Consider the following 22871-nt stretch of genomic DNA (forward strand, 5'->3'; position numbering starts at 1 on the left):
TAGGAGCTATAGGAGAAAAATGAAGCAAAGACCATGGAGAGAGCTGGAAAGTGAGCTGCAATTCTAAAAAGGTTTGAGAAGACCCACTGAGAAGATGGCATTTAAGTAAAGATGAGGAGGTGGGAAAGTGCATCAGTGCCCCTGTCACACTCAGCTCCCCTCCTTTCTTTTTCCACCATTTTTGTGCCATCCCTTTCTCACTACAGTGTAACATCTAGCACCTGCTGAGGACTGCCTGGAGATGACACAATGGAGCACCTGCCCCAGCATTGCACTTGCCCAATCCCCCACCATAACCCCAAGTGCAGGGAAGAACCCAGGCGGGAGGTGCTGGACAAGACCAGAGAAAGAAGGTACTGAGATCCTTGCTGAGGCTCCATGTATCTTACATTAGTCTTTTATAGGTCTCAGATGCTTTTATATTAAAAATGCAATTTCAAGTACAGTTGACCCTTGAACAACATGGGTTTGAACTGTGCAGGTCCACTTGCACATGGATTTTTTTTCCCCAATAAATACACTGGGAAATTTTTTTTGGAGATTTGCAACAATTCGAAAATGCAGAGGAACTGTATAGCCTAGAAATGCCAAAGAAATTTTAAGACAAAGTTAGGTATTACTGTAAGAACACAGTACATAATACATCTAAGGTACCAAATATGTGCTAACCTACCACTTATGTTATCAGTAAGGCTTCCAATCAAAAGTAGACTATTAGTAGGTAAGTTTGGGGGGCATCAAAAGTTACAGCTGGATTTTCAATCAGGGGAGGTCCCCAACCCACCCCACCTATTCCCCCCGTTCAAGGTCAACTGTATATTAACTCAAGTACAACTCAGACTACCTATTACCCTTTGATGACCTCTCTTTCAGTCTTCCCCTTCAATTTCACCAACCCCTACTTATGAGTATAAAAATATTGGAAGCAGAATTACATAAAATGTCACTTATGCCTGGCTATGCAGACTTCTGGAGATGCCCTGGTCCCTGCTGGCACACAGAAAAGCACCTAAGAGCAGCCCAAGAATCCAAACAGTCACCAAATGTCAACAGTGTTTTTAAAAAATTACAGATCCTTCTCCCTTCACAGTGGCCCACAGCACAGGCCAGGTGTTTATACAGCCAAGGAAAGGGGTAGTACTGGTAAACCAATGTACTCATGATTTAGTGGGAAGAACCCTGGACTAGACTAGACTAGACTAGAAACCTGTCTCTGTTCCCATTTACTGAACATCTGACAATGAATCAAGCCCTAGGTAGAACTGCTTTCTAAGCAATAGAAAGATGGCCAATGCAGATTAACTGAACCCTTTCTTTCAAGACCCACTGTAATGGGTCTTGAAATGTCCTGTAATGCGCTGTAATGCGCGGGAGATGACAAACGCAGTTCAATACAATAGATCAGGTATAGAGTACAGTGAAGTTACCGAAGAACTGTGGGAGTTCAGAGGAAGGACTATGGGGGGAAGTTCCAGGAGGGCACCACTGTGAGAATCTGAGCAGGATCCGGAAGGACAGAGAAGCTGAAAGTGGGGATGAGCCAGGGCAGCGCTGGGCAGAGACGAGTGGCACTCCCCGCGCGGCAAGGGCGCACAGCCTTGGCCGAGGGGATTTCCATCTCTGGGCCCCGGCTCAGAAACCTGGCACTTACAACACACGCGCGCTTGGAAAAACTAAAAAGGTCCGTGTTGCTTTTGGTCAAGGGTTCATGCCTGGCCGTTAAGGCAGGAAGCCCCGCGAGGCGCGCGTGGGAACGGAAACTGCGCGAAAACGGTCGCCCTCGCCTCCATCCTTCGCTTGCTGAAGTAGATACTCTCTCACCGACAGAAAGAGCAAGGAAGAACCCGGAAAAACCCACCACCACCCGCCGGCGCAGCGGAGGCCGGGCCGCCGCGGCCGCAGTGGTTCCGAGCTCCTCCACCCGGAGAGACCCCGCCGTCTTCCGGCCCGGCGCGTGGAAGCCGAGGCCGGCGCCTGCCGCCACGCCACCTGCAGCCGCTCCGGCCCCGCGCGGCGGCCGTTCGGGCCTCTCCCGCCGCCGGGCCCCTCCGCCCACTCCGCCGTGACGAATCGGCGCTCGGCCTGGAGAGTGCCCACATTCGTGGGGTTTTGTAGAACGTGTGGGGTCTGAAAAAAATCCCTGAGCGGACGGAGCATCACCGCATCCTCACCTGGAGCTTTATTTTTTCAAAAAGAGTCGGGGGAGGGCTGGAAAGCAATTAAGAAGAGTGTGGAAAGTGCGAGTGCGGACGCTCCGGACGCGAGGGGCGGGGCGTGCGCGGGACAAAGGGAAACGAGGCCGGAGCTGCGGGCGCTTTTTCTGCCCGCGGGTGAGTGCTTCCGACTGGGCCCGAGCGGGTCGGGAGGGTGGCGAGTCGCGGTGTCCCGGCTTGACTGGACCTCGAGTTCCCGGGGGCTGCTGGGGTTCAGGCTGGGCCGCGGGCCCAGAGCTGGGGGCCGGTTGCGGCCTCCGTGAGGCCTAGCGGAGCGGGGTTCGGGAGGGAGTCCGGTCCGGGGCCCCTCCCCGGCGGCAAGATTTGCCCCTTCCACGAACCCCGCGAAATGGGTCAGGGCACCCATGCATTCCTCTTTAGTGGAGTTGTTAGTGAAGTGCATTCAGCACAACAATCTGAAGGAAGCGACCTTAGGGGAACCCCTTGGGGCAAGCCAAGTCCGTGGTCCATCCCCCCCTCCTCCCCCCCAGGAAGGTGGTTTCCCTTTGGTTCGGCAGCGACCGAGGACACACGGTGTGGCTACGAGTGGAGCGCGGAGAGCGAAAGCTCGGAAACAGTCTGGCCTGGGTTTGAAACCCAGCTCTGGCACTTCCTGGCTGTGTGGCTTTAGACAAGTTAACTTAAACTCGCCGCTGAGGCTCCCATTTTTCTTGTGTAAAGTACGGATATCAATACAAATCTCGAAGGGTAGTTGCGACCCTGAACCGAGATTAAGTGATAAGCCCGCCCCGTAGAAAGTCTTCAACAAGTATCTAGTATTTTATGCCAGGCGCCAGGGATGGGTCCAGTGGCAGACAAATGTACAAGCCCACCCTTAGAATTTTATCGTAGCAGACGACAGCAGTAATTTTGAAGTATTAACAATAGTGTGATGTACCGGGGAGCTTTGGCAGTTATTATCAGCGCTCCCCACAGCGAGGCCTACTTGTTGTTGACAGCACACCCCCACCCCCACCCCCATGTTGAGCAGGAAGGAGATCACCAGAGTCCATGGTTTCTGCCCGGTTCTTACCGAAAGAGGGAGAGACCCAGGTTGGGCCGTTCAAAAAATACTTCTTTCCACACAGTCCTCTGATTCCTTTTATTCCAGGGAATTCCCTTAAAATGTAGAAGAGAAGCAAAAGCATCATGCTTGTTTCACGTAATGTTTGATGAAAGTACTCCAGTAGTCATAGAAGTTATTTGCTCTTTTTTCTAAAATGTTTGTCTCTTTGTACACATTGTGTGTGATGTATATTGATGTAAGAAACAAGCTCACGCTTTTATGTTCTTGTTCAGAGCTGGTAATACTAGGACCAAATGTAAGCATTGAGCTAGGTGCTGGGACTGCGATAATGAATGAGATGGCCTCTGTTCTACAGTTTAGCCATATTAACAGGTATAATACAATGTAATGAACAATATTATAGATTTAGGTGAATTGGATAGGAGTACAGAGAAGGAAGCAATTTGTTCTCCCCAAGTAATTTATCACGAAATCTCCCTTGAGATATATATTTTGAAATGGACTGGGAAGGGTTAATAAATTTTTCAGGTAGAGGCTCAGAAGTTATTCCCAGGAGATACAAAGCTATTTACCACTTTAAGAGAATGTGAAGCTCTTTATCAACCAGTTACCTTTTGCACTGCCTCCAGAAATAAAATGCTGGCTTGTTTTAATAGAACTTGTTACTCTAAGAGGAAGGTAGAGCTGCTGTTGATCAGTGAGCTGTTAGTATCTGGTAGGCCTTGTTGGGGTGGGCCCTGGTAATACATCACATTCTATTGTCATTATATTTTTATCAGTTTAAATGTTTACATGGCATTAGCAGAATGTTTTCCATGAAGGAGGTGGCAAGAAAAACTTGAAATTACACGTCTAATATTACTTTTAATATCCCCAGTAATTTGTTTTAGTCATTTAATTCTGATGAACCAAATGACCTATAAGATTTAGTAAAATATGCAAAGGATTTGATTACTAGAAGATAGTGTAATTTTACTAAGAAATACCAATTAAACTACCCTATTCTTTAGGAAAACATCTCTTATGCTTGCTGAGTTTTGATTCTCTTTTTTTTTCTTTTTTTTTTCTTTTTTTTTATTTTAGTGTCTCAGATTCATTCTTAAGGAACTGAGAACTTAATCTTCCAAAATGTCAAGTAAGTTTCATTTTTTATATTTATCTATTAATAAGAGACTAATGCCCTAGCAAATGGGAATTCCAAAATACTCTCATTTTTTTTTCTTCAAAACAGGACCATTGGTAGTTTTGTTGCATAGTATTATATCTCAGTTGTTTACAAGAAGTTATTTATTTTCTTTCAAACAGAAAGACCATCTTATGCCCCACCTCCCACCCCAGCTCCTGCAACAGTAAGTTTTAATTTTCTTGTTAATGTAATAGCCAAGTCTGGCCTTGATACAAAAACCCAGATGTCTTCCAGTGACAGTCACTCAATCATCACAGCAACAGGATGAAAAATTCAGCCAAAAAACAGCACTTCCTACTAAATAAAATAACTCTCTGCATCTTACCTTGAACCGACCCCAACATTTAAAGAAACATATTGCTGAAATTCCAACCTCCTCTGCTCAGTTCTCTTTTTTAAATGGGAAATAAATGATAAGCTTAACATCTCTTTCTAGTTAATCTCTATAAGAGTCTTAAAAGTTGATATTGAGTGAATGCTCAATCTGGCATTTGTTATTATTTTTAAACCTAACCTTCAACTGGTTACACTTTCTCTCCTTGTTTATATATAATTTTCATATTAAACAGTAAAGCATCCAGTACCATAATAACACTCATTGTAAATTTTTATTTTTCAAGCTGTTTAAGTAAGGATTTCATTATCTGTGGGTCAGATCCTGCCTATTGAATATGTTTTCAAGTTTCTAAATAATACTTGTGAACTAGGTTTTTCATCAAGCAAGTTCTGGCCCAGCTTGGACAGCATGTAAAATAATCATCCAATCCACAAAACAGATATAACAGGAACTATTCAGGCCTTGCTGAAACGGATTCCTTGTTTTTTTTTGGGTTTTCTTTTTTTTTGTCTTTAAAAAAACACTGTTAACATTGACCATGGCCTACAAAAGCAGTTCTTTAATAGCTGTTAGCCCTCCTTCCTGACCCCTTATCCCCAAAATTGCAGGCTAGCTTACTAATTAGGTCCTTGTGTAATTTTTTTTCTCCACTAGATGACTGCTCTTACTTACTAATCCTCAGATGTATGCTTTAGTTACCTTTATCAACAATTTGTTTCTCTTAGTAAGATACTTCTTAAAAGAGATACTGTATCTCATGTTCTCATTTCAACTTATGTAACATAGTAACATACAGTTTTTAAAGTTACTTCCAGTAGATCTTAAAGTCCTGTGTTTGGTTTGTTTTCTTTCTTAAATTAAAGAACATTTCTTAATGACCATCTCCTTGGCCCTCTGCTAGTGGCTATACAGGTGGAGTTGAACAGTTGAGATTCCTGACCTCAAAGAGCTAACCATGTACTTCAATTTTGGAAATGGTATAATTGTAATGTTTTAGTTTTGATTTTTTTTTAATTCCCATAATTTTATTACATTATTGCCTCATAATGTTGAACAGTGATTTTCATTCTTTATGCAACCTTTGAAGATGTCATTTTGACGTATATACTGCCTCTGACAGTGTATAATCTCTGGAAGACAAACTTGATTTTTTGGGATAATAAAAATAGCTCAAAAACCAAGTGTCCCCTTATGACTTCTCAAATGTAGAAAGGGATTTTTTTTTTTTTTTTGGCCTTTCTTTAGTCCTATTTCTGTACTATTGTAATTTCACATTGACACATAAAATAAAGAAGACTAGGGATTAGGACAGCCAACAGAATGGATATCAAATGAATTATCTTCCTTCCTTTTTTTTTTTTTCCATTCTCCCATCACCACCACCACCACCACTACCACCACTACCACCACCACCCAATGTACCACTGCAAGTAATATACACTTCTCTTGTGCTTTGATACTTCATCTGTGTTTTGCCTACTTAAATATGCCTAATTTGCGTCTTTTATAACTATACAGACTAGAATTGATCAGTTGTTCACTTCTCCTAAAGAGTTTCAAATGTAATATCAGCTTGAGTATCTTTCTTTTGGACACTAAGGATATGTGCAGCGGCATGTTGTAGAAAATTGTGTTCATAACAGCCACAGCTTAGTTGGGATAAGTTAAGTGTATTTTACATTCTACAATTGAGGGCTCATATTGTTAACTGCATGTTAAAATTAAATTAGTTGTTTTGGTTGAGTTTCATTAGATAAAATTCCCTACTTTTGGTTTCTCTTCGCTATATCCTTTTTATGCATTATACCTTTATTCTCATGAACATTGGATGTCATTGTATTAACCATGAGGGCACTGCTATATTAAGAGCCCATTTGTGATTACATCAACACATAATTCATGAAACCAGTAATTCCATTGCTGCAATGAGCAGTTGTGTTTTGAAAGGATCAAAGGTATTGAAACTAGATGAAAAAAGGAAGTTCAAGTCTGTAAACTAGGAAAGTAGTTCACATTAAAATTAAATGGCAGAAAGTGTTCATGATTGACCTATGGAAGATGGATCAAAGAAGAGATGGAAGAGAAAGCCTAAAAAAAAAGAATGACTGGGTTTAAAAGATCAGATAGCACCCCTGAATGAAATCCATGCATTTCTTACAAGTCTTTGTTTTGAAATCATGTATGTGACACCCATTGAATCCCACATATGTTCTTTTCTACTGACTACTCTGGCTTCCTGATTTGAGTACATTTTCATTTTTCACATTATATAGAAGGATTTAAAATTGTCTCTGACACGATCCATTTCTTGTTTTTATTTGTTCTTAGTAGATAAATACATTGGCAGCATCTGCATAACTGTCAAGTAAATCACATTTTGTTTTGCATGTAAAGTGTTTCAGACTTTAGTTTATCACATGTCAGGCCTTCCTATCTCAGACACCTGTTGCTAAGTTGTTATATCATATTATTGACCATAAAGTAATCCGGAGTGTTTGAGACACTTCGGTATATTGCTTATTCCGAAAAAACAACCACACACACTCACGCTGACGATAAACACGACTTGCCCCTGCAAAGAGAAAGAAAGGGAAGAAAGGGAAAAAAAAAAAAAACAAAAAACCACTTGCAGACTGGTTTCCCAATGAAAGATAAAGAACAGTTACAACACATCATTGCTTGTTTAAATTCAGGTTGCTTTTGCATGCCATATGCAGATCATTTTTCATTTCTGTGTTTTCCTCGTTTGAGCTCATTTCTCATTCGTGTTTTTGTCTCATTTGTTTCCATCAGCAAATGCCCAGCACACCAGGGTTTGTGGGATACAATCCATACAGTCATCTCGCCTACAACAACTACAGGCTGGGAGGGAACCCGGGCACCAACAGCCGGGTCACGGTAGGAGAATCAACTATTACAGCATCCGGCAAACAACTGGATTTGACCAGAAATGCCTCCAGAGTTAGGTCCTTTTGAATCAGCAGCACAGCCATTTAAAAAAAAAAATTTTTAACCTGGCTTTTTGACTATTTTAAACATTCATTGTACGATCTTAAACTGGGGGAAAAAAAACAAAAACAAAAAACAAAAGAACAGTGAAATCTGGATATGTATGTAGAAGAAAAGAAGAATCCATTCTGTTTGGTGGTTGGTGAGCTAAAGCCCTGAGCACTTACTGCTTATACTATATGTAGATAAACCTAGAGTTTCTTATGGTTAAAATACCCTTTTTGAGATAAAGAGTATCTTTCATTTAAGGTAATTGGCATCAGGCTCAAGAACTTAGTTTCTGAGTAAAAGCCCGGCTTACGGACCTGGGCTTTCTTTGGCTGGCCTACCAGTTTGAACTGCTACACATAATTATTTGTCTTTTGGATTTAATATTTGACTTCCTGAGATTCATTTCTCTCCAGTTAAAAAGAGATTTAATGTAACTTCAAAGAATTGCAGAATGCAAGTTGAATGAAATTAATTTGACATGTCAGACTAGATACCAACAACTAAAAGTGTACTTATAATCTGTAGGAGAGGGGTATGATTTCTGAAACTAAGGATGTTTCATTTAAATGATCAACCTAAGACACCCAAAATTGGGTGATATATTTCAGATATTTATTTTAGAATCATCTTAAACTGCATTCAAGGAAGCTTAAGTAGCTAAGAAATAAATGTAAAAATGATTTACCAAAAGTAAATAAAAATAAATCCAAAAGCCAAATACCTACATATGTTGGAATGTGGCATTGGTGAGAATTTATACAACCCAGAATGGCTGTAAACTTTTTAATACTTGGTTTTTGTTTGCTATATTCATAAATAATTAATGTGACTTCAAAAGAGCCCTCTCACCCTGTAGTCAAGCTAGAGCAAAAAGCTTGTAACTATCAAACTATATGTCTATCTTGGTAAGCATATTGCTTAGCTTGATAGGTTTTGTTTGTCTAAATTTTTCATTGTTTCTGCATAATTTGTACTTCATAAGCATATCAAGTTTTATGTGCCATGCATATTTCATGGTATCTGAAAAGAATTTTGACAAATTGTGTGTATGTATGCATTTCACAATGCATACAATTTTTATGTACATCGGTATGTGTTTTCCCTGGCCTAAATGTGTTTCACAAGTGTTATGGGGGGCAAGGTTATCCAATGATAAAGAACATTTTAATTTAAACAAGGAGCAGAATCAATTTTGGATCATTCATGTTAATGTAGAAAATTATTCATGAGGAGTGAACAAGAGAATGATTACATTTTAATAGCTCTATACAGTCAGCTCTTGATTATCTACATGAATGGAACAGAAATGGTGATAACTGTACTATTAGAATCATTTGTGTTTCCGTTTGTATAAGCATTTTGTTCCTAACTTGGATGTATCTGTGGGAATTCTCTGTTAATAGAGATCATTCAGTAGGAAAAGGAAAGGTCATCCACTGTCTCAGGGCTAGAGTCAATTACCTGTTCCTCCTCATTTCCTCTGGGGGATGTTCGAATCTAGCTTTTGGAGTTGGCTCTAGTTTTGGGATGGATTAGTACAGGAGGGTTGTTGGGCATGGAATATTTGGCGTTTGGGTTCTTTGTGTTAGTTTTTTTGGTATTATTGTCCTCAGCACCAGACTGAAGTGTAATCAAACTGCTGTTTAGACTTAACCTGAAGGGACCTAGAAACTGAAGGCTTTTAGCCTCTCTTAATCCCAGCCCCTTCAACTTCTGGGTCACTGAATTGCTGTCTAAGAAAATTAGTTATGCCTAAAGTTTTACACAACTTTTTTTTAATATATCTAACTGAAGCTTTGTTAGGACTGAATGGATATGATTTTGACCATTATAGAAGTATTTTATTTTAAGATGACCCCGATAATGTGTTACCTTTTTTTATTCTTTTAGGCTCCTATATGGTATCACTGTTTGCAAATAGCCTTAAGTCAGCGATTTGAAAGAATGAGTCTGAAACCCTATCTGGTAGCTTCCGATAGGCTCTGTAGAACATCTGGTTTCCCTCATGACTCTAGTACACTGGAAGAGTTGTGAGACTTTACAGTGTGTTGAAACTTTTGGAGTGCCTGTGATAGCCATGAGATGGAATTCATTCCTAGTCCTTTCAGATGATGGTTAACATTCTCCTAAGTACAGGTGTGAAAACAGTTTGAGATGTTAAAAATGGCTTATTTTTGTGCTAATTGGAAAGTCCATTCTAGAAGAAAACTCTACCAGAGAAAAGGAAGAATTAGAAGAAACAACAACAAAATCTCTTGAGTGGCCAAAATAAATTTCACAGAATCATGATCTTTATGCATAGGCGATTCCAGGAATTACTGTTATATAAGCACAGTTTTAACTTAGCTAAGCATAGTTTTTACGTTCCCCCAACTCATTGCCAGTTAGAAGCAGAAAATTATAAAGAGGGACATTTGCTGCTAGAGGTAGCTTTCCTGATAGAAACAAGGAAAGAAACTGCTAAGAAAGGAAACATTCCCTCCAAAGGTGTAACCATGTGGCCATTTAGTCAGGGGCCCAGCAGCTCTCACTCCTCAAGTCAGAGGAGTACAGGAAAGCAGGGGTTGTTTCTGATGGACTCTTATCAAAATAAGGTTAAAGTGTCTTGAGGGCAAATTGCCTTTTTTTTTTTTTTTTTGTAAAGAGTAATGTTTAAAACATGGTAGAAAGATGTCTGCTGAGATGATAAAAAATTAGGAATGTTTAGTCATATAAATCTTTAGTGTCCTGAAAACCAGCTAGATTTTAACTTTGCGGTTAATGTTTGGGTTTGGTTTGGTTTGGTTTGTATTTATAACTTGCCTAATCAATGAAATAGAGCCTTGTTTCATTCAAATGAAAATATAACCTCAATATGTAGACATTTTGGGTACCTACCTTTGGAAGAAAGAATAAGCAAATCTATTAATGTTACCAAATGTGGTTCTTTGAAAAGTAGAGCTTATATTACTATGATTTGTTTTCGAAGTGTTTTAAGTCAATATATTTAAAACATAGACATTTTAGAGTTCTTTATCTCTTTAAAGAAAATTTGTTAGTGGTGATATACCAACTTCAATTATTGGCACAATTCCAACTTTATTTGTAACCCACTTCATGGAATTCTGAAGGTTTGTGTTGGATATAAATTGGAAATGCTTTCTAGTAGCTTTACATATGAAAAATCAGACCTTTGTGTATCTTGCTCTGAACCCATGATGAAAAGTTAGCCTCGTAGGAGTTCCCTTACCCCTCCTTGAAAGAGCTACAGACCTGGAGACCGAACTTGTCTTGTCTTATTGGAGGTTCATATGATTGCTGTTGACAGTGTCTATCCCTTCTGGCTTACCTCACGCCATTGCCCAATGCTGGCTTAAAAAAAAAAAAAAAACAGGGTCTGTCTGCATGGGCACCAGCATGAGGTATGGCATGAATGTATGGGAGGAGTGGAAAGACGAGAGGAAATACTGCTTCAAAGGTGATATGCTTTCTAACAATCTCATGTAAGAAGAAGCAGAGTTAAAGTATGTAGGGATGGAGAAAGACCCTCATCCTAGGAGGGGGAAGCATTGTTTGAAAGCAGTGGAATTGGGCAGACACACTAATCTCAGAGATTAGTGTGGATTAAAAAATAAGGTTATAATTGGTGTCCCAACCCAGAAAGGAGGAGTTTGTCCAGAGTTTTACCACAGCAGCAACTGAAGGGCAGGGGATCCAAATATCTCTTAGTCTCCTTATGAGGATTTGCCAGTCCCTGTCCTTTGATAATTAGAGCGAAGCCAGCACCTCTTCCCTCTAGCCTGGCAAGAAGAATCAATATCCATTGTCTCCTAGAAACTGGGGGGAAATAAATGTGATTCAGCCATGATGAATTTATTCTGGGTCCTTGATCAAAAGTAGTCATATATGTTAAGCTGAAACTAAGTTCAGAAATAGACGCTTGTGGATCGCAGTTATCTGGGGCGCCCACTAGACGCTGCCTGCTCTCTTTTACCTAGCTGTTAACCCACAGAAAGAACCGGTCTCTCATCTTTTTCTTCGCCTTTGTTTTCCCTCTATTCCACTTTTTTCTTTACCTTTTTAAAAAATATTTTTAGTCTTCCCTCCTCCTTGTGTTTTCATTTTTTTTCTCCCCACTAAACCAAAATTTTTAATCAGTATAAGGCCTCAAAAATAACCCAGTTGGGCCCTGTGTCTGCGATTTCTCTGCCCCTGGGTAAACTCATCCACTCCCACTTTATTATTAGGACTGAGGACAAGAAAAGGCATGACTTCAGTTTATAATTCTTGATCCCCTTTATAGAAAGCCACTAGAAACGGACCTAGAACCTTAAGAAAAATAAAATCTCTAGTCCTGATAAAGGAAATAAGGTATTTTGTTTTCTGTTTTGAACCTAGAAGGTAGTTTTTGTAGGGGTGTTGTTTATGTAGGGGTGTCGTGTATTCCTGGAGTAGTACAAGTAGATACAAATCCCTGCAGACAGTGTGAGAGTGGTAAGTGCTGAAGGAGCCTAGACTCCAGCAGATAATCAAGTGTTGACTGTATGTGTAATGGTAAATTAAGCACAATTAAAGGGTGCTAGGTTATGTCCTAAACATGGGACATGTGATATGTAACCATATATTTTCAGTGCATGGATTATTATGTAATACTTTATTTGTTCTTACAGCCAGGTTGTCAAAGCAGTAGCAAAAATCTGCCAAGTAAAATATTTTAAAATAATGTACCTAAAGTCATTTTCTTTATTTTCTTTTGATGTGAACATTTCTGAATTTGCAGTGATAGCTATTTTCAGTGGAGAAAATATAAGAATCTTGTATCCATGGACGAGTAGAAGAAAGGCGCATTAGAAATTTTTAAGGGACTCTCTTTTCGTTTTGCTGGTGAAGTACTTGCAGTTGAATAATGAATGTATTTAACTCTTTTGTAGGCATCCTCTGGTATTACGATTCCAAAACCCCCAAAGCCACCAGATAAGCCGCTGATGCCCTACATGAGGTACAGCAGAAAGGTAGGTGCCAGGAGCCAGAGGGAGGAAGGACTGTTCTCTTTGCTGCTTTGCTTTACATCAGATTTCATAATGGCATAGCCAGGGTTTCTGTGTATAGTCAGAGGAAAGGATGAGGAATTGCAGTTTTTAAAGAACTTGGTTCTGATTTCAGAATTCTGAAGCTAAAATCCAGCAAGAAGAACATGATTTAAAAAACATTTAAGTCCATTAGACAGTGTTACATAGCCCTTGGGAGAAATTCAGTGACATGAGAAAAATGTGAAGTGAAAAAAGGCATATAGAACTACATATATTATCTTATTTTGTATAAAAACAATAGAAACAGTGTGTTAGTTTGAAGAAGAAAAAAGCCTAGAAAGCAGTGGTTATCTCTACAGAGTAAGCTCATGGTGATTTTCATTTTCTTTACACTTTTGAATTTTCCCTTGTGGTTTGGTTTGGTGATGAACCTATATTCTCTTAAAGTAACAAAGAGAGCCAATATCTTTATTAATAGTAAGGGCTTTGAGCTGTTTTCACCACTATTTAGAAATTTGGGATCACACTTATTATACATGTATTTGATGATATGGTCTGTTGTGTTATGCAGATTAACCACTTTCCTTCTAAATTCTGTGAACTTTTAGAGAGACAGAGACTGTGTTATTGGGTTATCTCATCTTAACCCCCCAGTGATTGGAGATGTCTTGAGATCTGCCATGGATTAATCCAGCAAAAGAAATGAGATTGGCCAGCTATTGATAATTGTTGCAGTGGGCTGATGAGAACATGGGGATTTGATGCTATTCCTTCTGCCTTTGTTTATGTTTAAAAGTTTCTCTATTAAAAGTATTTTTAAAATTCTGTATTTTTAGGCATCCATACTGAAATTTCATGTTTCATTTTTAAGGTCTGGGACCAAGTAAAAGCTTCCAACCCTGACCTAAAGTTGTGGGAGATTGGCAAGATTATTGGTGGCATGTGGCGAGATCTCACTGATGAAGAAAAACAAGAATATTTAAACGAATACGAAGCAGAAAAGGTAGAATGGGGACCTCAGTGGGGTGGAGACGATATAAAATGCATAAACATTCACTTGTTCTTTGTGAAAGAAACAAAAGATCTAATCAGCTGAGGCTGTACTATCTCTGCTGGGTCAAGTCACTTTCTCTAGGCTTCAGATTCTTTGTCTGTATAAAGGAGATAATTCTGCCTTTTGATATTCTAATGAGATAAAGCTATCCATATAACCTGTAATATGTTAATTACAAAACCGAAAAATATTTGAATTTCAGATAGAGTACAATGAATCTATGAAGGCCTATCATAACTCCCCCGCATACCTTGCTTACATAAATGCAAAAAGTCGTGCAGAAGCTGCTTTAGAGGAAGAAAGTCGACAGAGACAGTCTCGCATGGAGAAAGGAGAGCCATACATGAGCATCCAGCCTGCTGAAGATCCAGACGGTAAAAAAAAAACAAAAATGGGGTTTGGTTTATGCGTTCTCCAAGAACTTAAAATACAGGCAATCACCAAGTTAATGTCCTACCCTAAATGGAAAACAAAGCATATAAGTGCCATTTCAATATTTTGATTACTTAATCTTAAGATCTGCATGTGAAGTTTCCATTAAAAAAAAGATACATCCTTGTTGGTGTAGAAAATAGCAAAACCTATTTATTGTTTATCAGAATCTTTATGCTCAGAATGCAGGAAAGGTTTTTGAGTCACAATCAGAATTTTGCTCAACTGCTTTTAAAAAGTTCATGCTTTCTGGTTACATCCTGTTTTCCTATTGATTCTTTAAACTTCTTGAATTAAAGGCTCTCCACATGCACACTTTATACACACACACAAATAAATGTACACACAAACAGCAGAGCTTCCTGATTGGCTTTCCATGACTCGTTTGCAGGTATACGGATTACATCCTTGGTCTCTGCAGCCAGACAGGGTCTGAAGCTGCAAGGAGCCTCAGAACTAGCCCCCTGCATCAGGGGCCATACTCCTCTACGAGTCACGCCTGCTGTATAAATCACATTTTCTCATGTGCTGCTATGATGTGGAAAAGGCTAGAGGCTCCAGCTACAAGCAACAAAACATTAAGAAAATAAGACCCCATTTCAGAGTAGGGGTATAAAGAGAAGGCTTGTAAGAACTTGAAAGATACTGTGGAGAAAGGAAGCAATAATGCCACTAAAAACATGAATAAACATGTACCCCATAGGAGAGGGAGGTACATTTTTAAAAAGAATGGACTAGGATATTGACAAATACTCTCATAAATACAGAAGAGAATAGAATAATGTAAATACTAATAGAATATGAATTAGAAACCATACTGAGTGTTAAGGACATGCTAGCAAACAGGCCAGAATTACTCAGATTGGATGATTAATGCAAGAAAAACATACAGAACTAGCAAATAGAAAAAGAAGATCCAGTCTACGAAAAACTGGAAGGATGAGAGATGAGTAGAAGAGTATCAACAAAGATTAGCAACACGGAAGCCACAAGTAGAAGCAGTTAAAAGTTTTCTTTAGGTGAGAGAGGACATTGAACTGAGCAGGACTTCAGAGATTGACTCAGGAACAGTTTTCAGAAAAAGATCCTATTTGTTCCTCAGACTTCAGCCCATTATGTTTTAGAAAGTTTAAGATAAGAACTGAAAGCTGCTGGTAAGAAAGGACAGGTGAAAATGAAGATGCCAGGATAAGAGTGACTTCAAACCTTGGACTTTACGCCTCGGAAATAGCAGAAGAGGAAGTTTGCGAGGGGGGAATTAGCATCAGTCCAAGAGAAGGACTGTGAGCATAGTGGCTGCCTGCTGCTATTCTAGAAAAGGCTTATGCAGCTTCCACATAAGACAACGAAAGGTTTTTTTAAAGGACATTTTAGAAAATGAGGTAAAATGAAGAGCTGGTGAATTTGAAAATAACTAGAAAATAGAAGCCTACCCCCCAAAAGTCAGAATTCTAAGGGTAAGGAAAGACAAACCCAGATTGCTAAGACTTTTTTCCCCTACCAGAGTTCAACACTGGAAACATAAATGAAAGAAGAAAGCAAAAAAACAAAAAAGTATATACAGTTCAGATAGAGATAGCATGAATATACCATATGTAATCTTAAGTGTGAATATGAAAAACTTAAAAAAATAAGGTCACAATTTTTTTTTATTAAAGATTATTGTATTTGTTTGACAGAGAGAGAGAGATCACAAGTAGGCAAAGAGGCAGGCAGAGAGAGAGGAGGAAGCAGGCTCCCTGCTGAGCAGAGAGCCCAATATAGGGCTCAATCCTAGGACCCTGAGATCATGACCTGAGCTGGAGCCACCCAGGCACCCCCAGAATTTTTTTTTTTTTTTTAAAGATTTTATTCATTTATTTGACAGAGAGAGATCACAAGTAGGCAGAGAGAGAGGAGGAAGCAGGCTCCCTGCTGAGCAGAGAGCCCGATGCGGGACCCGATCCCAGGACCCTGAGATCATGACCTGAGCCGAAGGCAGTGGCTCAACCCACTGAGCCACCCGGGCGCCCTTTTTTTGTTGTTTTTTTAAGATTTTATTTATTTATTTCACAGATCACAAGTAGGCAGAGAGAGAGGAGAAAGCAGGCTCTCTGCAGAGCAGAGAGCCCGATGCGGGGCTCGATCCCAGGACCCTGGGATCATGACCTGAGCTGAAGGCAGAGGCTTTAACCCACTGAGCCACCCAGGCGCCCCCCCCAGAATTTTTTTTAATGGTATCCTATATTCCAGTAATTTTAATTTCAGAAGTACATTAAAGAAATTACTTGAAAGGAGACAAAAAGTAGTTTGTACAACAGTTTGTAGCTGTGGTGTTTATGATGATGAGCATTTTGGGAACTACGTAATTACCAAATAATAAGGAAGGTGCTAAACTGGGACACAGCAGTACAATTTGGGCCTCAAGCAAAGTTTCCTAAAGTGTGGTCCCTCCACCTCTGGTGGGACACTAAGATGATTAGGTGGTTCAGAGAGGAACTTTTTCTTTTTTTAATTTTATAAATTTTTAAAAATTTTTATTTTTTAGGGCGCCTGAGTGGCTGAGTGGGTCATGATCCCAGGGTCTTCGGATCGAGCCCTGCTTCAGGCCCTCTGCTCCGCGGAGGGCCTGCTTCCTCTTCTCTCTCTGCCTGCCCTCCTGCCTAGTTGTGTGATCTCTCTCTCTGTCAAATGAATAAATAAAATCTTTAAAAAAAAAAAATTTTTTTTTTAATTTTTTAAAGATTTTTTTATTATTTGAGAGAGCAAGCGAGAGGGAACACCAGTGGGGGCAGAGGAGCAGAGGGAGAGGGAGAAGGAGCTCCCCACTGAGCAAGGAGCCTGATGTGGGACTTGATCCCAGGATCCTGGGATCATGACCCAAGCCAAACGCAGACACTTAACGACTGAGCCACCTGGGTACCCAGGAACTTTTATTTTAATGTGTATTGTTTAAGAGGAAGCTTTATTTAAAAAGTGAGTTAATTTAAGTGACTGTGTTAAATAAATGATAGTATGGCTTTTTAGCAGATATGTCCAAAACTGTGGAGGTGATAAAGCAGAGGTTGAAATGAAGGAAATGCTATTGCATAGCTATTAAAAATAAGCATATAGGGGCTCCTGGGTGGCTCAGTGGGTTAAAGCCTCTGCCTTCGGCTCAGGTCATGATCTCAGGGTCCTGGGATCGAGCCCCACATCAGGCTCTCTGCTCAGCAGGAAGCCTGTTACCCCCTGCCCCTGCCTGCCTTTCTGCCTACTTGTGATCTCTGTCTGTCAAATAAATAAAATCTTTTAAAAAAATAATAATAATAAAAAAATAAAAAATAAATAAAAATAAGCATATAAACCATCCATGCCGTATGTATATGAACTTGGGGGAGTGAAAACAATATAGTATCTTTATGCACTGAAAACTATGTACATGTATAGATTGACAAAAATTGAAAGTAAAATTTGGTAGTAAATATTTTTTTTCTATAAAATTGCATTAGGTCTTTAATGGGGTTTTTTTTAGACTTAATCACAAGTTCAACACTTTTTTCTTTCTTTTTGAAGATTTTATTTATTTATTTGACAGAGATCACAAGTAGGCAGAGAGGCAGACAGAGAGAGAGGAGGAAGCAGGCTCCCTGCCGAGCAGAGAGCCCAATGCGGGGCTCCATCCCAGGACCCTGAGATCACGACCTGAGCCGAAGGCAGAGGCTTTAACCCCCTGAGCCACCCAGGCGCCCTTTAATGGGTTTTCTTTTTAATCAAATAAAATGTATGTGGTGGTCTGGGACACAGTATTGCTAGAGATAATGTTTTCTCCACAGTGGGCATTTTTATTGTATAACTTTAGTATTAAAGTAATACAGTGACAAAGACACTGCTCAGTTCCTGTGTAGTCATCAGGTGTAATGCCTTAAATTACCACCAAGAGAGTGAACCTTTCAGCAGCATTGCAGTATTGCTGTAACATGCAGTCTTCCCATTGATGGATTTCCAGGCCAGAAGATATATGGTTTTTATCACATTTGTGTTCCATTCAAGACCTTCTCAGACAGAATGAGAATAACCAGTACCCTGGCCAATGAACACATTATGTCCTCCTCGAGATTTTTATCAAATGATTTCCCCAGTGCTCCCATGATGCCCTTAAGGCCCCCTTGTGATTGTTTTTGTTTTAAAGATTTGGTTGATTGATTGATTGGTTGGTTGATTTCTTTGAGAGAGAGCATTGGCGGGGTACAGAGGGAGAGGGAGAAGCAGACTCCTCCCTGAGCAGGGAAGGGCTGGCTTATTAGACCAGTGAGGACCAAGGCTCCTTGGTGTTCGGGTGTTAACATTGTCACTGTCTCCTGTTTATGGTTGCTGGCAACTTCATTTCCAAACATCTTGTTTATGCCAGATTATGATGATGGCTTTTCAATGAAGCATACAGCCACCGCCCGTTTCCAGAGAAACCACCGCCTCATCAGTGAAATCCTCAGTGAGAGTGTGGTGCCGGATGTTCGGTCAGTTGTCACAACAGCTAGAATGCAGGTCCTCAAACGACAGGTCCAGTCCTTAATGGTTCATCAGGTAAAATCACAAAGCATTTGTTATAATAAATTGGGGCCTATGTCACAGAGCCCCAGTGGCATGCATCTATACTGTGTATCAGCCTGTGAGCTAAATAGTTCTGTGTTCAGTCTAACCTGTTCCTGATTCAGGGCAGAGGCTTGAAGTAGTAGAGGTTTCCTGGAGATTTAATAAGTTTAATTAAAACTGTAATACAGACTCTTGTGATAGAAAGTTTGCACATTAAGAATTTTAAGATCTCTTCTCAACCTTTATTGCTTAACTAAATGTTTTTTCCTGAAGAAATTGCTCAGGCCTGAAGGAGTGTTCTTTGACATATACTTGTTAATTGTAGTCACTCCTCTATGCTGCATTTTGTGTTTTTAAAATCTTAGCTAGACACATTGTGCAATAAGTGATTTAATTTAAAAATTCAAAAACCTTTGTCACACTGTGAGAAAGCATGGACCATTAAGAAATGCCCATTTAAAAAATATATTTTGCTTTCAAGAAAATAATTCAGTAGTAATAAAGCCTAATCATATGTCTTTCAGCGAAAGCTAGAAGCTGAACTTCTTCAAATAGAGGAGCGACACCAGGAAAAGAAGAGGAAATTCCTGGAAAGCACAGATTCATTTAACAATGAACTTAAAAGGGTATTAATTCAATGTGTTCACTGTACTTCTTGTCACTGTGACTTTGTTCTTGTTCCTTAGTTCTTGTTCCTTTCTCCAAAATAGTGTTTTTATTGAATGTTGTTCACTTTCAAATAGGGTGAACTTTGCTCTAATGGTAAGGCCTTTGCTTTGTGAAATTATTCCCATTTTCTGGCAAAATTTCAGTAGGTTTAAGATATCATATAGTATCCACACATGTACTAACTAGCCTGTAGTCCCTAGAATCCCTGGGTGTTTTAATTTAAATGCATGCAGTCGTGAGTTGTTTCATTTTATTCATTAAATGTAGCTTATAGTGTACAGTTTGTGTTAAAACAAGTAGATCCTGTGTTTGGTAGCTTGAATAGGAACTGGACGCTTTCTGTGTAAATCCAGTGCTTTCAGCATTGCCTCACCAACCATTCCTGCCACTTGCTGGTACATGGCCACTACAGCAACTTTCTCTTCTGTAGACACAGGAGTTTACGAGAAGACCTAGAATCGCTCCCCCCACCCCATATATATGTATATAGTCCATAACCAAGAAAACCCACTCGTGAAATAATTTCTCTGGTTCAGAGGTCGTAAGAAAAGAACAGTACTAAGAGAGTTTTCTGTCTTTCTGACTACTAGTTGTGCGGTTTAAAAGTAGAAGTGGATATGGAAAAAATTGCTGCTGAAATTGCACAGGCAGAGGAGCAGGCTCGAAAAAGGCAGGAGGAAAGAGAGAAAGAGGCAGCAGAGCAAGCTGAACGCAGTCAGAGCAGCATGGTTCCTGAGGAAGAGCAAGCTGCGAGTAAGACCGAAGAGAAGAAGGACGACGAGAGCATCCCGATGGAGACAGGTAACCTGCCCGCTGACCGCAAAGTCAGTGTCAAGGGCTATCCTCTATCTGATCTACGCATCTTCCAAATCCTAACGTAAAATGTTAATGTCCGTACAAACAGCAGTGAGGCATTGGTCTTTAGTCTGGCTATTTGAGGTCTTGGTTATTTGTCCAGGTTGAGTCATGTCATTTTCCGGGTTAGGTGTATAAAGTATAGTGATAGGAATGGTTGAGAATATGGGCCCTGGAGTCAGTCATATCTGGCTCTAATACTCTTTCACAACTTGCTAGCAGAGGAGTAGATAAATTACTTAATCTGTTTCCTCACTTTTAGGTGCTCTAGTACCAGCCTCGGAGAGTTCCAGAGGAAAAATGAGGAAATGTACATAAAATCACTTGGATGTGATTTTGGATTTATAAAACCACTTTGGACTGGATTTCACGTGATATTGGCACTCAGTGTTTTAACCTTTATTGCTAAAATGTAATATATGGTTGTTGCTTTTAGGATCAAGCATTTTTGGTGTCCTAGGACAGGGTTGGGCAAGTAAAACCTGCAGGCCAAATCCTGTCCTGCCACCTGCTTTCGTAAAGAAAGTTTGGTTGGAACACAGCCTTACCAGTGTGTTTACGTATTATCTGTGGCTACTATGGGGCTACCGTATTGTAGTTGAGTCGGTGCAGAGATGCCTGGCCCACAAAACCCAAAATCTTAAAAAAAAAAAAAAAAAAAAAAAATCTTTACTATCTAGCCTTTATGGGGAAGGTTGGTTGATACCATCCAAGAGAAGTTCTTACTTCCAGGCAGACTGATTTTCCTGGTTAAAAGCATTTCTCAAGACACAAAATAACATGTAAAACTTTCATAAAATACCAATTAAACCGATTATTTGAAATTTTGAGATTACATCACCTTCTGGCACTATTTTGACCATGCCCAGTGCCCTGTGTAAGCAGGAGTAAGTTAAAAGTATTCTAGGAAGTACAGCCAAAGGCTCCCTGGACCATCACTGCAAGCAAGGGGAGGGACAGTAGTCATACTTGACATTCAACTGACAACTTCCGGTTTGACATCAGGAAAACATTTAATGGAATATAGGTCACTTTACCAGATGTTACTACAGTATTTCATTCAGCAGATTAGCATTTCACATAGTCAGATTTTAAGTTTCATTATCTGAGCCTTTTTCTGGTTTTTTTGTGAACATATTTTTATCTTAACAAATTTGGAGCATTAGTATATTTTTGTGGTTAAAGCAGGAGTTTGAGAATTAGGGTATGAAGCATGATTCTTTGCTCATTTTGCAACTAGACAGAACACTCTGTCCTTTGCCTCTGTTCTGTCATTTATGAGTAGAGCATGCCTATGGGTCTTCACTCAGATTTTATCCTTTTAGCTAAAGGAAAAAGCAAAATTGAGACTATTAGAGCAGAAACCCTCAGGTTCTTAATTTCTTACAGAAAACAACCCAGCATAACATTGAACAATGTACCTAAAATATTGCCCTTATATCATTTCCATACCTGCTTTCTCACTAATTAAATCCAAAGCACAGAACAACATTATGTCCAATAGAAAGAAAATGTAAGTCCCTGTGTAATTGTAAAATTTCTAACATTTTTTAAAGTAAAGGAGAACAAATGAATTAATAATAATATATTTAGCAGCGCCTGGGTGACTCAGTCAGTTAAGTGTCTGCCTTCAGCTCAGGTCATGGTCCCAGGGCCCTGGGGTCGAGCCCCACATCAGGCTCCCTTCTCAGCAGAGAGCCTGCTTCTCTCCCACTCCCCCTGTCTCTCTATGAGTCAAATAAATAAAATCTTAAAAAATAATAATATATTTATTTAACCCAGTATGTCTTAAGCAATATCTCAACATGTAATCAACATTTTTAAGGATTAACTTTTCCATTCATTTTCATACTAAATCTTCAAAATCTGATGTGTGTTTTTTACCTGTAGCACATCTAAATTTAGAAGCTAAATTTTCATCAGAAATACTTGGTCTGTATTTAGCTTTTGTAAATTTATAGCTGAGAAGTACATTTTCAAACCTGAATTGTTTCAAAGGTGCTAACAGTTCCTCAGTCCCCCTAGCTCGTTCCGGTGCTTAATATCATGTGCGGTGAGTGGCAACCACATTAGACAGCATAGCTCGAGACTGTCGGCATAATTAGAAGAATAAACTTTTGTCTTGGAACTGACAGTGACACCTGTGTGATTACAGAGGAGACACACCTTGAAGAAGCGACGGAAAGCCAACAGAATGGTGAAGAAGGCACATCTACTCCTGAGGACAAGGAGAGCGGGCAGGAGGGGGTGGACAGTATGGCTGAGGAAGGGACCAGCGATAGTAACACTGGCTCGGAGAGCAACAGCGCCACGGTGGAGGAGCCGCCAACAGACCCCGTCCCGGAAGACGAGAAGAAAGAATAAATGTTGCCTTGTTTTATGTGTTCTAAATACTTTTTTAAATGAAAAAAAAAATGTTTTTTGAGTTTTAATGGTGTTATGTGGTTTGTGTATTAATATTTTTCTTGTCCATATCGCACCACCAAAGGCTTTTGGACCATTTAGCATCACAAGCCAAATGGCACAGTCTCCTTTCCT

The 22871-nt window shown here is 39.8% G+C and overlaps 1 protein-coding gene across 2 annotated transcripts; it reads left to right on the forward strand.

The window, feature by feature from the left end:
• The first annotated feature begins 2183 nt into the window (after window positions 1-2183).
• SMARCE1 (SWI/SNF related, matrix associated, actin dependent regulator of chromatin, subfamily e, member 1) lies at window positions 2184-22759 on the forward strand. Of its 2 annotated transcripts, XM_044248023.1 has the most exons (11): window positions 2184-2330; window positions 4324-4375; window positions 4546-4589; window positions 7557-7661; window positions 12674-12754; window positions 13644-13775; window positions 14029-14200; window positions 18628-18800; window positions 19334-19435; window positions 20069-20279; window positions 22489-22759. In XM_044248023.1, exons 2-11 carry the CDS (start codon window positions 4369-4371, stop codon window positions 22695-22697), a joined length of 1236 nt encoding a protein of 411 aa, XP_044103958.1. In that variant the 5' UTR covers window positions 2184-2330; window positions 4324-4368; the 3' UTR covers window positions 22698-22759. The 2 variants fall into 2 exon arrangements, with proteins under 2 accessions (XP_044103958.1, XP_044103959.1); XM_044248024.1 differs by lacking the exons at window positions 4546-4589; window positions 7557-7661 and having other exon boundaries at window positions 2193-2330.
• Window positions 22760-22871: the final 112 nt, after the last annotated feature.

This window comes from Neovison vison, chromosome 5 (genome assembly GCF_020171115.1).
Source record: "Neovison vison isolate M4711 chromosome 5, ASM_NN_V1, whole genome shotgun sequence".
Classification (NCBI taxonomy): Eukaryota; Metazoa; Chordata; class Mammalia; order Carnivora; family Mustelidae; genus Neogale; species Neogale vison.